Source organism: Entelurus aequoreus, linkage group LG05 (genome assembly GCF_033978785.1).
Source record: "Entelurus aequoreus isolate RoL-2023_Sb linkage group LG05, RoL_Eaeq_v1.1, whole genome shotgun sequence".
Taxonomy (NCBI): domain Eukaryota; kingdom Metazoa; phylum Chordata; class Actinopteri; order Syngnathiformes; family Syngnathidae; genus Entelurus; species Entelurus aequoreus.
Genome location: NC_084735.1, coordinates 19,940,919 through 19,958,590, shown reverse-complemented (window position 1 = coordinate 19,958,590; position 17,672 = coordinate 19,940,919). Strand labels below are relative to the sequence as shown.

The 17,672-nt window shown below is 41.8% G+C and overlaps 1 protein-coding gene across 6 annotated transcripts in view; it reads left to right on the top strand.

Annotated features, from left to right (window-relative positions):
* The window catches only part of ints8 (integrator complex subunit 8), a 37,918-nt gene extending 20,528 nt beyond the window's left edge, over positions 1 to 17,390 (top strand). For all 6 annotated transcript variants that reach the window (XM_062046275.1, XM_062046279.1, XM_062046280.1 and 3 more), the window contains exons 18-28: positions 4,476 to 4,660; positions 4,737 to 4,770; positions 4,837 to 4,896; positions 4,985 to 5,046; positions 5,124 to 5,242; positions 11,243 to 11,346; positions 11,430 to 11,480; positions 15,413 to 15,486; positions 15,556 to 15,620; positions 15,695 to 15,738; positions 17,194 to 17,390. In XM_062046275.1, coding sequence (XP_061902259.1) covers positions 4,476 to 4,660; positions 4,737 to 4,770; positions 4,837 to 4,896; positions 4,985 to 5,046; positions 5,124 to 5,242; positions 11,243 to 11,346; positions 11,430 to 11,480; positions 15,413 to 15,486; positions 15,556 to 15,620; positions 15,695 to 15,738; positions 17,194 to 17,310 — 915 coding nt within the window. In that variant the 3' untranslated portion in view covers positions 17,311 to 17,390. The remainder of the gene's footprint in view (positions 1 to 4,475; positions 4,661 to 4,736; positions 4,771 to 4,836; positions 4,897 to 4,984; positions 5,047 to 5,123; positions 5,243 to 11,242; positions 11,347 to 11,429; positions 11,481 to 15,412; positions 15,487 to 15,555; positions 15,621 to 15,694; positions 15,739 to 17,193) is intronic.
* Positions 17,391 to 17,672: the final 282 nt, after the last annotated feature.

Genomic DNA, 17,672 nt, shown 5'->3' with positions numbered 1-17,672 from the left:
CTCATGTTGCACAATGAAATGTAAGCATAGGATGAAGTGTGCATTCCTGTAACTTTCTCTAGTAACAGCATTCCATGATTAATATAAATAAATTAACATTAATAATAAATGACAGTAAAATACGCACACGTATGACCAGTGTTGGGACTAACGCGTTTACTGTAACGCCGTTAGTTTCGGCGGTAACTAGTAATCTAACGCGTTATTTTTTTATATACAGTAACTCAGTTACCGTTACTGCATGATGCGTTACTGCGTTATTTTACGTTATTTTTATGTAGTATCGGCTAGAAACTGAAGATCTGAGTGTGTTTTATTGGAGCGCTCCGGTGGAAAAGAAGAGGCGTGCTTTCCCCCACCCACAGAAAGCACGCCTCCCCCCAGAGCCGTACTTCGGGTCTAACAACCTTCACTTTACCCGGAAGAGGGTCTTTACAGCTGAGGGTGAATGACGAGCCCGGCGGTTTGTTGCAACTTTGTGACTTTATTGGACGCAGCCATCCACCAAGCTAGAACACCTGCACGCACTCACTGTCGCCGCTCCCTCACCTCTCTCGCCCACTCACTCACTGACGTCACTCACCTCTCATGCTGTCATATCTTAAAGGGCCACACACACACACACACATACGCTACTCTCATAACAACTAACAAGACATCATGGCGAAGCCAGAAGTCGAGTTTTTTAACATGGAGACGTTCTCAATACTTTTCTTTTGTCGAGCACAAAGAAAATAACATTTTAGTTAAATGTAAGTTGTGTCTTGGATCAAAGATCCTATCTACTTAGAGTTAAAGTTAAAGTGCCATTATGTTGCAGCTATTTAAAATAGTTTTGTCAATTTTTTCTGGCCTAAAATGAATTCGCCCTTTGAAACATATCTTTGTCTTTGTGTGTTGTATGTAGACCACATTGTTTGTGTGTTGTATGTAGACCACATTGTTTGTGTGTTGTATGTAGACCACATTGTTTGTGTGTTGTATGTAGACCACATTGCTTTCTGAGTTCAGTGATGCAAATGCATGTCAAGTTGATCAACAGATTGTATTATTCTCCAGTGCAATAACAGTACTGAAATGAAGGCTAAAAGGGCATTAATGGGAGCCTTAAAAAAAGAAGTAACAAAATAGTTACTTTTCACAGTAACGCATTACTTTTTGGTGTAAGTAACTGAGTTAGTAACTGAGTTACTTTTGAAATAAAGTAACTAGTAATTGTAACTAGTTACTGGTTTTCAGTAACTAACCCAACACTGCGTATGACTGAGGAGTCAAAGTGTAACTTTGTGTGGTGTTTGAGTTGTCCGACTTTTTGTGTGGCCATAAACGCACCAGTGGTTTAGTGGTATGAGTGTTGGTGACAGATGACACGTTGGTTTTGGCCTGGTTTGTACGGCAGAAAATGACTAGTTTTTCCAGATAGAAGTATTTTACTCATGTTTTTGGTGTGTTTATGGCCGAATATAAACAGTTTTGCTCAATAAAGTCATCGATATAATTCCTGGCCTCGAAGCATCTCGATAGACGTTACAATAATTGAACGGTGTTCAATTGAACGGTTTTGCAACGTTCATATTGTTGTTACTCAGCAACAGATGTTTATTGGGATAAGGTAAACATCTGTTCAGTATTTTAACATAAAAGTGTTTAATTGTAAGGCATTAAAAGCCACAAAATGCAACAGGTCCATCAGACCCACAAACACTGGCTGAGTAACAACAATATGAAAGGTAATAGTGTTTCCCGTGAATATCATATTGTCAGGTTCAAACACTGATGACATCTATTAAACAAGACAAGAAGCAAAGAATCAAACAGAGACAGAATTCAATTTGGACTCAATTGAGGAGAGACGCCGGGACACTGTACTCTTGTACAATCTCCAGCACGCTTTGGCGAAAGATTGTACAACTCCTCCTTTATTAGACTTTCCCTGACCACATGACCACAGCTGCTTCCAGAAGGGAAGTGGGTCGTAAACAGCGTTGCCTTTGCCTACAGAACAGTTCAAAATAAAAGGTCGCAAACACTTCACAGAAAAGGTCGTAAACAAGTTCAAAAAGAGGTTCGTAAAACAGTTCAAAAAGAGGTTCGTAAAACAGTTGAAAAAGGGGTTGCCTGGAGGGGACTCCGGTCCTGCCTCCTCCTCGCTTCCACAGTCCTTGGGAAAGACAATATCTTTCTGTTTGATTCCAATACATGAAAGACACAGGAACATCTTCATCTTGCTCCCCCCCTACACGGTGGAGTTTTACGAGCCTTACTCTTGGTAGGTTTCAAAGGCAGCTTTTGTCTTCTTGCCAGGAACTCAATATACCGTATTTTTCGGATTATAAATCGCTCCGGAGTATACGTCGCACCGGCCGAAAATGCATAGTAAAGAAGGAAAAAACATATATACGTCGCATTTTTTGGGGAAATTTTTTTGATAAAACCCAACACCAAGAATAGACATTTGAAAGGCAATTTAAAATAAATAAAGAATAGTGAACAACAGGCTGAATAAGTGTACGTTATATGATGCATAAATAACCAACTGAGAACGTGCCTGGTATGTTAACGTAACATATTATGGTAAGAGTCATTCAAATAACTATAACATATAGAACAGGCTATACTTTTACCAAAAAATCTGTCACTCCTAATCGCTAAATCCGATAAAATGTTCTTCCTCGTTGTCGCTCCTGGTATGCGCCGCTAGCGTCTTTTCTTTCTGCTGCTCGATCGCCGTTTTCTGCTGCATATTTCACTACGTCCAGCTTGTAATCTGCAGTATAGGATTTCCTTTTCGGTGCCATTTTTGTTCAGCCCTTCTCAGTTTTTATGAGTTACCGCCAATGTTGAAATAATCCATTTTAATAGCTACGGCAGTAGCATATAGCATATAGCAGTTAGCATCCCATGACCCACAATGCACTTCTGCCATGACCCTCCGCCGCCGATTTCTTATTGGTTGACGTGTGTGTGACGATTGCTGACATTCTCTTCCGTGAATTAGATAAATAATATTATTTGATATTTGATACGGCAGGGGTCACCAACCTTTTTGAAACCAAGAGCTACTTCTTGGGTACTGATTGATGCGAAGGGCTACCAGTTTGATACACACTTAAATAAATTGCCAGAAATAGCCAATTTGCTCAATTTACCTTTAACTCTATGTTATTATTAATAATTAATGATATTTATCTTTGTGGAAACACTGATCATCTTAATGATTTCTCACAATAAATATATATAGAAACAGATAAATATCAATATGCAACACTTTATTTTTATATTTTCTCTAAGTGCACATTTTTCAAATTGAACATTTTCAAATGATCACTTCTGAAACAGTCTTGTGAAATCACAATACCCCATTTTAACTAGCTAGCCACTAACCTTTTTTAACAAATCATGAATTACTTTGCACCATGTTTGTACAAATAATAACTCATGTAAAATACAAAAGTCAACTCTCAAATTTTTAAATAAATCATGTCACACTTTGAACTGGACACCAAATCTTTTATCTGTTTCTTTGTCAGTTAGTGAAGACCAAGTCTTTAAAATATTTTCTTGGATTTTCAAATTCTATTTGAGTTTTGTCTCTCTTAGAATAAAAAATGTCGAGCAAAGCGAGACCAGCTTGCTAGTAAATAAATAACATTTAAAAAATAGAGGCAGCTCACTGGTAAGTGCTGCTATTTGAGCTATTTTTCGAACAGGCCAGCGGGTTACTCATCTGGTCCTTACGGGCTATCTGGTGCCCGCGGGCACCGCGTTGGTGACCCCTGTGATACGGTAATGTGTTAATAATTTCACACATAAATCGCTCTAGAGTACCGTAATTTCCGGACTATTAGCCGCACCAGCTAAATTTAGGGGAAAATACAGATTGCTCCATATATAAGCCGCACCCGACTATAAGCCGCAGGGTTTTGATATGTAATTACCGTAGTATATAGGGGTTCCTGCTACCACGGAGGGGATTGTCGGGACAGAGATGACTGTTTGGGAACGCAAAACGTCCCATTTATTAACAATAAATCTTTCAATCATTCAATCAAACTTTCACATCTTTGACATGGCGAACAGCATTCGTGCAGAGTACAAATAATACAACGGTGCAAAGTAATACAAAGTGCTCGCCTGTACGTTATCAAAATAACCAGCCTACCGGTATATGAAAAGTCAGTCTTTAATCATTGTGTCATCGTCTTCCTCCTGCGTACTAAAACCACCGAAATCCTCTTCGTCGGTGTCGGAGAAGAACAGGCCGTAAATAAGCCGCACCGTTGTATAAGCCGCAGGGACCAGAACGAGGGGAAAAAGTAGCGGCTTATAGTCCGGAAACTACGGTATATGTCGCACCCACGGGCAAACTATGAAAAAAACTGCGATTTATAATCCGAAAAATACGGTAATACAAAGTTTTTGTGATAACTTAGAAACAATTATTCTAACACACATTCCATTTTTTGAACCTTCAGCTGGGCCAGCTCCTGGCGTCCACGTGCAAAGAGCTCCCGGGTCCCAAAGAGAGCCGGCGCACTGCCAAGGAGCTTTGGGACGTGGTGGTGCAGATCTGCAGCGTCTCCATCCAGCACAAGCGCAGCAACGACGGCCGAGTGGGCCTGATCAAGCACCGGGAGTCCTCCATGGGCATCCTGCACAGGTGCTCTCCACGCTCCACAAGCCGGTCTGGTATCGGAGAACCTTCTAATTACTCTGATCCCTTCTCGTCCTTCCAGGAGTAAATTGATGACATTTGTCACCAAGATCAGAGTGAGTACGCCATACGAACGCAATGGCGCGACTTGTTGTGACGCCTTTATCGTGTTTTGGTCCCAGGAGCCGTTGGTGCTGACGACCCTCATCTCGCTTTTTGTGAGGCTGCACTCCATCGTGAGGGTACGTCGTCCACTTCCCGCCACTCTCCTCGCGCAAGTGACACGTTGCTAACCCTCCCTGCGCCCTCGCCCCCCCCCCTCCCTCCCAGGATGACATCGTCAACGAAGTGACCGCCGAGCATCTCTCCATCTGGCCGTCGTCTCTCCCCAAGTTAGTGGGCTCTGACCTCCTCCTCCTCCTCCTTCTCCTCCTCCTCCGCCCCGCTAAAAAGGCGTGTACGTGTGCAGCATACAGGCGGTGGACGTGGAGGCCGTGGCGGTGACGGTTAAAGAGCTGGTGACCTACGCCCTCACGCTCAACCCCAACAACCAGTCGTGGCTCATCACGCAGGCCGACATCTACTTTGGTATGGAAGCAACGCAGCTGCACTTTTTTCTTCGCCTTTTTGGCACATGGAAACTAAATGTTAGCTCTAGAGATGTCCGATAATATCGGACTGCCGATAGAATCGGCCGATAAATGCTTTAAAATGTAATATCGGAAATTATCGCTAAATGTTTCAAAAAGGAAAATGTATGACTTTTTAAAACGCAGCTGTACGGAGTGGTACACGGACGTAGAGAGAAGTACAGAGCGCCAATAAACCTTAAAGGCACTGCCTTTACGTGCCGGCCCAATCACATAATATCTACGGCTTTTCACACACACAAGTGAATGCAATGCATTCTTGGTCAACAGCCATACAGGTCACACTGAGGGTGTCCGTATAAACAACTTTAACACTGTTACAAATATGCGCCACACTGTGAACCCACACCAAACAAGAATGACAAACACATTTCGTAACACAACAGAACAAATACCCAGAACCCCTTGCAGCTTTAACTCTTCCGGGACGCTACAATATACACCCCCCCCTACCCCCACAACCCCGCCCACCTCATGTCCCAAATTCCAAGCTGCTGTTTTGAGGCATGTTACAAAAAAATAATGCACTTTGTGACTTCAATAATAAATATGGCAGTGCCATGTTGGCATTTTTTTCCCCCATAACTTGAGTTGATTTATTTTGGAAAACCTTGTTACATTGTTTAATGCATCCAGCGGAGCATCACAACAAAATTAGGCATAATAATGCGTTAATTCCACGACTGTATATATCGTATCGGTTGATATCGGAATCGGTAATTAAGAGTTGGACAATATCGGCAAAAAAGCCATTATCGGACATCTCTAGTTAGCTCAATTAAAACATTTTAGCAGTAGTAGCTTTGTTATTGTGAGTAAGCATGTTACTACATTACATATCTACTTGCAGCGTGTGTATAAAACCTTAATGGCGGCGTTTATAGGCGCAATACATCGACTTGCACTATTGGCTGACTCTTGCTAGCGTTTAATTATGAATTAGAATTCTTTAAAAAAAAAAAGAACAACATACAGTATGTGTTGTTGTCTCACATAAGGATTGTGAATGATAGCCAAAATTCCAAAAACAGGTTAGTTACCCTTAAAATGGCCCACCACTTCTTTTAAAGTGGCCATCCGCTTCATTTGATGTGACCAGCCACTAAATTTGATTTGACCAGCCACGTCGTTTGCAGTGGACAGCCACTTAATTTGATGTGACTCGACACTTCATTTATTGAGGCCCGCCACTTAATTTTAATGACCCGCTGCTTCATTTACTGTAAGGTGGCCCGCCCCCTTCATTTAAAGTGGCCTGCCCGCATCATATGATGTGACCAGGCAACTAAATCTGATGTGGCCCACCTAGTCATTTACTTTAATGTGGCCTGGCCCGCTCGCCTCATTTAAGATGGCCCACCACTTAATTGTATTGGCCCGCTACTTCATTTACTGTAAGGTGGCCCACCCGCGTCTTTTGATGTGACCAGCCACTAAATTTGATTTGGCCAGCCACTTCAAATAATGTGGCTCGATGCTTCATTTATTGCAGCCCGCCACTTAATTATAATGGCCCCCCGCATCATTTACTGTGAGGTGGTCCGCCGCCGCCCCCCCACCCCCCCTCCCTAATCCCCCATTTAAGTGGCCTGCCCGCTTCATTTGATGTGACAAGCCACTTAATTTGATGTGACCGGCCAGCTAAAATTGATGTAGCCCGCCGCTTAATTTTAAGGGCCCGCACGCTTCATTTGATGTGACCAGCCACTAAATTTGATTTGGCCAGCCACATCATGCGGTTCGACACTTTATTTATTGTGGCCCACCACTTAATTGTAATGGCCCGCTGCTTCATTTACTGTAAGGTGGCTCGCACGCCTCATTTTATGTGGCCTGCCTGCATCATTTGATGTGACCAGCCGCTTAATTTGATGTGACCAGGCAACTAAATTTGATGTGGCCCGTCGCTTTATTTTAATTGCCCGCTGCTTCATTCACTGTAAGGTGTCTCGCCCACCTCATTTAATGTGGCCTGCCCGCATTGTTTGATGTGACCAGCCGCTTAATTTGATGTTACCAGGCAACTCAATTTGATGTGGCCCGCCGCTTTATTTTAATGGCCCGCTGCTTCATTCACTGTAAGGTGGCCCGCCGCATCATTTATTATGAGGTGGCCCGTCCACCTCATTTAAGGTGGTCTGCCCTCATCATTTGAAGTGACCAGGCAACTAAATTTGATGTGGCCTGCCGCTTAAATTTAATGGCCCGCCGCTTCATTTACTGTAAGGTGTCTCGCCCACCTCATTTAAGGTGGCCTGCCCGCATCGTTTGATGTGGCCAGCCGCTTAATTTGATGTGACCAGGCATCTAAATTTTATGTGGCTTGCCGCTTTATTTTATTGGCCCGCTGCTTCATTCACTGTAAGGTGGCCCGCCGCATCATTTACTATGAAGTGGCCCGTCCACCTCATTTAAGGTGGTCTGCCCTCATCATTTGAAGTGACCAGGCAACTAAATTTGAGGTGGCCTGCCGCTTAAATTTAATGGCCCGCCGCTTCATTTACTGTAAGGTGTCTCGCCCACCTCATTTAAGGTGGCCTGCCCGCATCGTTTGATGTGGCCAGCCGCTTAATTTGATGTGACCAGGCATCTAAATTTTATGTGGCTTGCCGCTTTATTTTATTGGCCCGCTGCTTCATTCACTGTAAGGTGGCCCGCCGCATCATTTACTATGAAGTGGCCCGTCCACCTCATTTAAGGTGGTCTGCCCTCATCATTGGATGTGACCAGGCAACTAAATTTGATGTGGCCTGCTCTTAATTTTAATGGTCCGCCGTTTCATTTACTGTAAGGTGCCCGCCCGCCTCATTTAAAGTGGCCTGCCCGCATCGTTTGACTTGGCCAGCCGCTTAATTTGATGTGACCAGGCATCTAAATTTTATGTGGCTTGCCGCTTTTTTTAATGGCCCACTGCTTCATTCACTGTAAAGTGGCCCGCCGCATCATTTACTATGAAGTGGTCCGTCCACCTCATTTAAGGTGGTCTGCCCTCATCATTTGATGTGACCTGCCGCTTAAATTTAATGGCCCGCCGCTTCATTTACTGTAAGGTGTCTCGCCCACATCATTTAAGGTGGCCTGCCCGCATCGTTTGATGTGACCAGCCGCTTAATTTGATATTACCAGGCAACTCAATTTGATGTGGCCCGCCTCTTTATTTTAATGGCCCGCTGCTTCATTCACTGTAATGTTGCCCGCCGCATCATTTACTATGAGGTGGCCCGCCCTCATCATTTGATGTGACCAGGCAACTAAATTTGACGTGGCCTGTCGCTTAAATTTAATGGCCCGCCGCTTCATTTACTGTAAGGTAAATTGACCTCAGAAAAGCTTTTGACATTATCAATCACAATATATTAATTAATAAACTGGAGAAAATTGGTATAAGAGGTATGGCAATAGACTGGATAAAAAGCTATTTGGACAGACGGAAACAGTTTGTGAAGCTGGGAACCATAGCTCAAATTGCTTGGACATTGCTTGTGGAGTCCCCCAGGGGTCAGTATTGGGACCAAAACTTTTTTATACTGTACATAAATGATATTTGCCAAGTATCCAAGTTGCTGTCTATGGTACTTTTCGCAGATGACACTAATGTATTTTGCTCTGGTGATGATCTAGATACATTACAAAAGAACATAAATGAAGAGTTGTATAAACTGAAATTTTGGTTTGACTGGAACAAATTATCTTTGAATGTGAGCAAGACCAAGTTTATGTTCTTTGGCAGGTTCAGGTTAAACACACAGTTGAATATAGAAATTGATGGGGTGGCTATTGAGCAAGTGCACAAAATCAAATTCCTTGGTGTAACAATTGACGACAAGCTCAGCTGGAAAGCACATATTACACATGTAAAATACAAAGTAGCAAGAAGTATAGCAGTCATAAACAAAGCAAAGCAGGTTCTGGATCATAAGTCACTCCACACTCTCTACTGTTCTTTAGTCTTGCCATACTTAAACTACTGTACTGAAGTCTGGGGTAACAATTACAAAAGTTCGTTACAGTCACTAATCATTTTACAAAAAGAGCAGTAAGGACCATTCACATGGTCGGCTATCTGGAACACACCAATGCACTATTTCTACAGTCTAAATTATTAAAATTCACCGACATTGTCTCATATCAAACAGCAATAACTATGTACAGGGCTAGGAACCATTTGTTACCACTGAACATTCAAAACATGTTTAGTGAACGTGAGGGGGGACATAGTTTGAGGAGAGAACTCAATTTTAAAATTCAGATGAGAAATTCCACCATGAAAAGTTTTCGCATTTCCATCACAGGTGTCAAGTTGTGGAACAATCTGAGCGTAGTACATAAGCAAAGTCCAAGCATCAATGTTTTTAAAGAATGTACAAAAATATATTGTTCACAGGATATAGTGAACTGCACTAAGAGTCAGTGGGTTTGTATGTGTATGTATATGTATACTATGTATACACGCTGTTGTGTCACATTCATAGTTACTTGTTAAATGTGTGTTGTGGATGTACATGTGTATATATATATATATATATATATATATATATATATATATGTGTATATATATATATATATATATATATATATATATATATATATATATATATATATATATATATATATATATATATATAATATGTATGTGTATATATATGTGTGTATGTGTATGTATGTGTATGTATATTTATATGTGTACATACTTATATATGTATATGTATTTATATGACATAACATTTTTATATACTATATTATTATTATTATTATTAAACATACAGTAAGTAATAAGAGGGGTGGGAGTACATAAGTTTTTACTTCTTCTCACTCCTTTTCGGATATGTTTACATTAAATGTTTATTTTCATTTCTTGTTTCTTTTGCTTTTTATTATTACTATTATTATTATTATTATTATTGTTTTTGTTATTCATTCTTGAATGGTTTTTTTGTTGTTTTTTTTTCAAAATTTGTTGTTTTTGTTTTGTCTACATATTCGAAATAAACATGAAAATGAAAAAAAAATGAAAGGTGGCCCGCCCGTCTCATTTAACGTGGCCCACCCGCTTCTTTTGATGTGACCAGCCACCATCAAACGATGTGGCCCGACGCGTCATTTATCATGGCCCGCCACTTAATTGTAATGGCCCGCTGCTTCATTTACTGTAAGGTGGCCTGCCCGCATCGTTTGATGTGACCAGCCGCTTAATTTGATGTGACCAGGCAACTAAATTTGAAGTGGCCCGCCGCGTCATTTACTATGAGGTGGCCCGTCCACCTCATTAAGGTGGTCTGCCCTCATCATTTGATGTGACCAGGCAACTAAATTTGACGTGGCCTCCCGCTTACTTTTAATGGCCCGCCCGCCTAATTTAACGTGGCCCGCCCGCTTCTTTTGATGTGACCAGCCACCATCAAATGACGTTGCCCGACGCGTCGTTTATTATGGCCCGCAACTTAATCGTAATGGCCCGCTGCTTCATTTACTGTAATGTGGCCCTCCCGCCTCATTTAAATTGGCCCACCTGCTTCTTTTGATGTGTCCAGCCTCCTAATTTGATTTGGTCAGCCACGTCAAATGATGTGGCCCGACGTTTCTTTTATAATGGCCCGCCACTTAATTGTAATGGCCCGCTGCTTCATTTACTGTGAGGTGGCCCGCTCGCGTCATTTAAAGTGGCCTGCCCGCATCATTTGATGTGACCAGCCGTTTAAATCCGATGTTACCAGGCAACTAAATTTGATGTGGCCTGCCGCTTCATTTACTGCAAGGTGGCCCGCCTGCCTCATTTAAGGTGGCATGCCCTCATCATTTGATGTGACCAGGTAACTAAATTGGTTTCGGCCCACTGCTTAATTTAATGTGGCCTGGCCCTTCATTAAATGTGACCCACCACCTATAAAATAAAATTATGTGATCTTTGCAAATCAAAATGTGTTTTTCTTCCCTGCAGCGACCAACCAGTACTCCGCGGCACTCAACTTTTACCTTCAGGCCGGCGCCGTGGCCTCGGACTTCTTCACTAAAGCCGTCCCGCCTGACATCTACTCGGACCAGGTGGGTGGTTTGGTTTGCCAGGACACACAGAGGTCCTGCTCTTTAGCCGGTCCTCATTGTGCAACGTGTGTCTACCCGAACAGGTGCTGAAGAGGATGATCAAGTGCTGCTCCATGATGAACTGCCACACGCAGGTTCGAGGCGCTCGCCGTCGCTCCCGTTCTGGTCCTTAAAGAGGACATGCACTTTATTGGAATTTTTCCCACCATTCACAATCCTTATGTGAGACAAGGACACATATGTGGTTCTTTTTTATGCACGCTAACTTGTAAGTAAACACTGGCAAAAGTCCGCTAACAATGGAGGTAATAGGAATTGCTCTTTTCTGCCCATAGAGTTAAAAAAAACCCATCCAGAAACCTTCATTAACCTTTTATATACAAGTATATATGTAATGTAGTATCCGTTACATTCAAAATAACATGTAACATTTACCTATTTTGCTCATTTTTAAGCAGATTGTGGTGCGTTCATTTCACAGACGCACCACAACGTTCACTTTTCCTTCAACAACAACAACACTCCTAATTAGAGATGTCCGATAATGTCGGACTGCCGATATTATCGGCCGATAAATACTCTAAAATGTAATATCGGCAATTATCGGTATCGGGTTCAAAAAGTAAAATGTATGACTTTTTAAAACGCCGCTGTACGGAGTGGTACACGGACGTAGGGAGAAGTACAGAGCGCCAATAAACCTTAAAGGCACTGCCTTTGCGTGCCGGCCCAGTAACATAATATCTACAGCTTTTCACACACACAAGTGAATGCAAGGCATACTTGGTCAACAGCCATACAGGTCACACTGAGGGTTACCGTATACACAACTTTAACACTGTTACAAATATGCGCCACACTGTGAACCCACACCAAACAAGAATGACAAACACATTTCGGGAGAACATCCGCACCGTAACACAACATAAACAAATACCCAGAACCCCTTGCAGCACTAACTCTTCCGGGACGCTACAATATACTACACCCCCCCCCCCGAAAAGACACTAGTTTCTGCCCACCTTTATCATTAATTCTTCATCTAAACGGGAAGATATAAACGTCCCATCAGTCGGCATCCCAGGGAGCAGACATTGTACAGTAAGTGATTGTTTTATTATGTTCTTAGTTTTTATTTCTAGACTAGCAATGCTGCTAATTGCTGCATCTGTTTATCAATCAGCTTCTAAAATGTCCTCCTTATATTCAGGCTAAAAGAATATACATTTAAGGATCCTTACTGGTCCCAAAGTAGTCTTTGTTGTCTCACATAATATCTACGGCTTTTCACACACACAAGTGAATGCAATGCATACTTGGTCAACAGCCATACAGGTCACACTGAGGGTGTCCGTATAAACAACTTTAACACTGTTACAAATATGTGAACCCACACCAAACAAGAATGACAAACACATTTCGGGAGAACATCCGCACCGTAACACAACATAAACACAACAGAACAAATACCCAGAACCCCTTGCAGCACTAACTCTTCCGGGAACGCTACAATATACACCCTCCCCGCTACCCCTCCCAACCCCGCCCACCTCAACCTCCTCATGCTCTCTCAGGGAGAGCATGTCCCAAATTCCAAGCCGCTGTTTTGAGGCATGTTAAAAAAAATACTGCACTTTGTGACTTCAATAATAAATATGGCAGTGCCATGTTGGCATTTTTTTTCCCGTAACTTGAGTTGATTTCTTTTGGAAAACCTTGTTACATTGATTAATGCATCCAGCGGGGCATCACAACAAAATTAGGCATAATAATGTGTTAATAATTCCACGACTGTATATATCGGAACCGGTAATTAAGAGTTGGACAATATTGGATATCGGCAAAAAAGCCATTATCGGACATCTCTACTCCTAATCATGGCAGACTTCATGAGAGACAACAAAGACTACTTTGGGACCAGTAAGGATCCTTAAATGTATATTCTTTTAGCCTGAATATAAGGAGGACATTTTAGAAGCTGATTGATAAACAGATGCAGCAATTAGCAGCATTGCTAGTCTAGAAATAAAAACTAAGAACATAATAAAACAATCACTTACTGTACAATGTCTGCTCCCTGGGATGCCGACTGATGGGACGTTTATATCTTCCCGTTTAGATGAAGAATTAATGATAAAGGTGGGCAGAAACTAGTGTCTTTTCGTGTTTTTCTCACCATTTTTGGGTGTCTAAGTTGGATGTCAAAGTACACAACCTTCGACTATCCAGGTGAGAGGCATGATTCATAATCTACGATTAGCTTTCACCGACTCAGAGGCGATGCAGCAGCTCAACGCCCCGGTGTGTCAATGCAGCACCATAAGCTAGTTAGCTCTCTGTGATCACGGCGCCGTTCAAAGTAGTTCTTCTGCGTTAGCGCTTATAATAAGAAAATCGCTAATATTTGGTTTATATTCGGGTCAGGACATGTGAATGGAGTATTGTTGATGGTTTTGGGATGTTTTTCAGAGGGCTTAATGGGCAAAATAGACATAATGACTGCTAATACAAATTAGAATGCATACAAATTATAATGGCTTTTTTGCCGATATTCCGATATTGTCCAACTCTTAATTACCGATACCGATATCAACCGATACTGATATGTACAGTCGTGGAACTAACACATTATTATGGCTAATTTTGTTGTGATGCCCCGCTGGATGCATTAAACAATGTAACAAGGTTTTCCCAAAATAAATAAACTCAAGTTATGGAAAAAAAATGCCAACATGGCGCTGCCATATTTATTATTGAAGTGCATTATTTTTTTTAACATGCCTCAAAACAGCAGCTTGGAATTTGGGACATGCTCTCCCTGAGAGAGCATGAGGAGGTTGAGGTGGCCGGGGTTGGGGGGGCAGCGGGGGGGGGGGGGGGGGGGGGGTGTATATTGTAGCGTCCCGGAAGAGTTAGTGCTGCAAGGGGTTCTGGGTATTTGTTTATGTTGTGTTACGGTGCGGATGTTCTCCCGAAATGTGTTTGTCATTCTTGTTTGGTGTGGGTTCACAGTGTGGCGCATATTTGTAACAGTGTTAAAGTTGTTTATACGGTAACCCTCAGTGTGACCTGTATGGCTGTTGACCAAGTATGCATTGCATTCACTTGTGTGTGTGAAAAGCAGTAGATATTATGTGTTTGGGCCGGCACGCAAAGGCAGTGCCTTTAAGGTTTATTGGCGCTCTGTATTTCTCCCTACGTCCGTGTACCACTCCGTACAGCGGCGTTTTAAAAAGTCATACATTTTACTTTTTGAAACCAATACCGATAATTTCCGATTATTACATTTTAAAGCATTTATCGGACATCTCTAGTAGCAACATAATGTTTTCCGCGGCGGTAATGTTGCAGACAGACATTTCTTTTTACCAGTTCAAATCGCTGTACAGACAGGTCGAAATAACCAATCCCAGACCAAGCCATCAATCCACTGTGCCTACATTTAACTGGTGTTTGGTGTGGGTTCACAGTGTGGCGCATATTTGTAACAGTGTTAAAGTTGTTTATACGGCCACCCTCAGTGTGACCTGTATGGCTGTTGACCAAGTATGCCTTGCATTCACTTGTGTGTGTGAAAAGTCGTAGATATTATGTGATTGGGCCGGCACGCAAAGGCAGTGCCTTTAAGGCACGCCTCCAATATTGTTGTCTGGGAGAAATTCGGGAGAATGGTTGCCCCGGGAGATTTTAGGGAGGGGCACTGAAATTCGGGAGGGTTGGCAAGTATGACTGGGAGACGCTAATGCTCTGTACTTCTACTACGTCCGTGTACCACTCGGTACAGCTGCGTTTGAAAAATTCATACATTTTACTTTTTGAAACCGATACAGATAATTTCCAATATTACATTTTAAAGCATTTATCGGCCGATATTATCGGACACCTCTAATTGTTGATGGTTTTGGGATGTTTTTCAGAGGGCTTAATGGGCAAAATAGACACAATGACTGCTAATACAACTTAGAATGCATACAAATATTAAAATGTGTTCTTGTCTTATGTGAGGACTGTGAATGATAGGGAAAGTGCCGTTCCCCATTAACGCCAGTATTCTTTCTCCTGATAGGTCGCCGTTCTTTGCCAGTTCCTGAGAGAAGTCGACTACATGACGGCGTTCAAGGCGCTCCAGGAGCAGAACAGGTGCGTCCGCCAGACAACGGCAAATAAACCGTTCCCTTTTATTAACATGTGTGTGTGACTTCAACGCAGCCACGACGCCATGGACTCCTTCTATGACTACATCTGGGACGTCACCATCCTGGAGTACCTCACGCGTATCCTTCCCCCTCGCTCCAACAGACAGCTCGCCGACACTTTTTTGATATCACCTTAACGCGATCGCCTGCAGATATTCACCATAAGCGCGGCGAAGCGGAAAAGCGACAAATAGCGGTGAGACGCGACTCATTTGACTGTAATATTTGGTGCACTGAGCATCATCTTCTTTCTAAAGGCATTATTTTGTGCTGCAAGGTTCTTTAAAGGGGAACTGCACTCAATCCTTGTGTAAGACACAGGTCATTGTGCAACAATGGAGTATTGTTGACGTTTTTTTTAGAGGGCTTTAGTGTATTCCCTTTATCTGCATTGTTAGCCACCTCGTACTTGCCATATTTTACGACTTGGAATGCATAAAAAAGAAAAACACTTGAGAGGTTGAGCTGCTGCATCGCCTCTGAGTTGGTGAGAGTTAATCCTAGATTATAAATCATGCCTCTCACCTGGATAGTAGAAGGTTGTGTACATAAACTGAGAAATTGGTCAACTTTGACATCCAACTTAGGCCCGGAAATGGCGAGAAAGACACAAAGACACTAGTTTCTGTCCACCTTTTTTTTATTTTTTATGATTAATTCTTCATCTAAACAGGAAGATATAAACATCCCATCAGTCGGCATCCCAGCGAGCAGACATTGTACAGACATTTTTTTAACTCTATGGGCAGAAAAGAGCTATTCCTATTACCTCCATTGTTAGCTGACTTTTGCCAGTGTTTATTTACAACTTAGAATGCATAAAAATGAAAAACACTGAGGCGTTGAGCTGCTGCATCGCCTCTGAGTTGGTGAGAGTTAATCCGAGATTATAAATCATGCCTCTCACCTGGATAGTAGAAGGTTGTGTACATAAACTTGAGAAATTTGTCAACTTTGACATCCAACTTAGACCCGGAAATGGCGAGAAAGACACTAGTTTCTGTACACTTTTTTTTTTAATGATTAATTGTTCATCTAAACGGGAAGATATAAACATCCCATCAGTCGGCATCCCAGGGAGCAGACATTGTACAGTAAGTGATGGTTTTATTATGTTCGTAGTTTTTATTTCTTGATTAGCGCTGTTTATCACTCAGCTCCCAAAACTTGTAGCCTCAGCCTCCTTATATTCAGGCTAAAAAAATACACATTTAAGGATCATCATTGGTCCCAAAGTAGTCTTTGTTGTCTCTCATGATTAGTAGTATTGTTGTTGTTGTTGAAGGAAAAGCGAACGTTGTAATACGTCTGTGAAATGAACGCGCCGCTGTCTGCTTAAAAATGAGCAAAATATGTCATCGTTACATGTTATTTTGAATGTGACGGATACTACATTATGTATATACTTGGCGTGTATATAAAAGGTTACTGAAGGTTTTGGGAATTTTTTTTTATAACTCTATGGGCAGAAAAGAGCTATTCTTAATACCTCCATTGTTAGCTGACTTTTGCCAGTGTTTATTTACGACTTAGAATGCATAAAAAGGAAGAACACACCTGTTTTTGTGTTACATAGGGATTGTGAATGATGTGCAAAAAAAAAAGAAAAAAGTGCAGTACCCTTTTAAGAACGCCTTTCCCGCGTCCACAGATAAAAGCTATCGGCCAGACGGAGTTGAACACCAGCAACCCGGAGGAAGTTCTGCAGCTGGCGGCGCAGAAACGGAAGAAGAGGTTCTTACAGGCCATGGCCAAACTTTACTTCTAAGCAGCACTGGATCACAACACCGGAATGTGCATTTTTATTTTGTGGTAGGAAATACATGAAATAAATGAACTTTTTGTACACATTCTTTCACACAGAAGATTGTTTGAAAAAAAAAAAAAGACACATTTTTTGAGGTAATTTCATCAATGTACAGCTCTGGATGCCGCTTGCGGATTTAGGCGCCATCTAGTGGCGCAAACTATTAAAGGTAATGCAGCCGTTCGGTAATTATCTAAAAATAAAAATAATATATATATATATATATGCTTATATATATATATATATATATATATATATATATATATATATATATATACAGAAAGCTGGGATATGTTCAGGTGTGACATTTAGTGTATATGTTT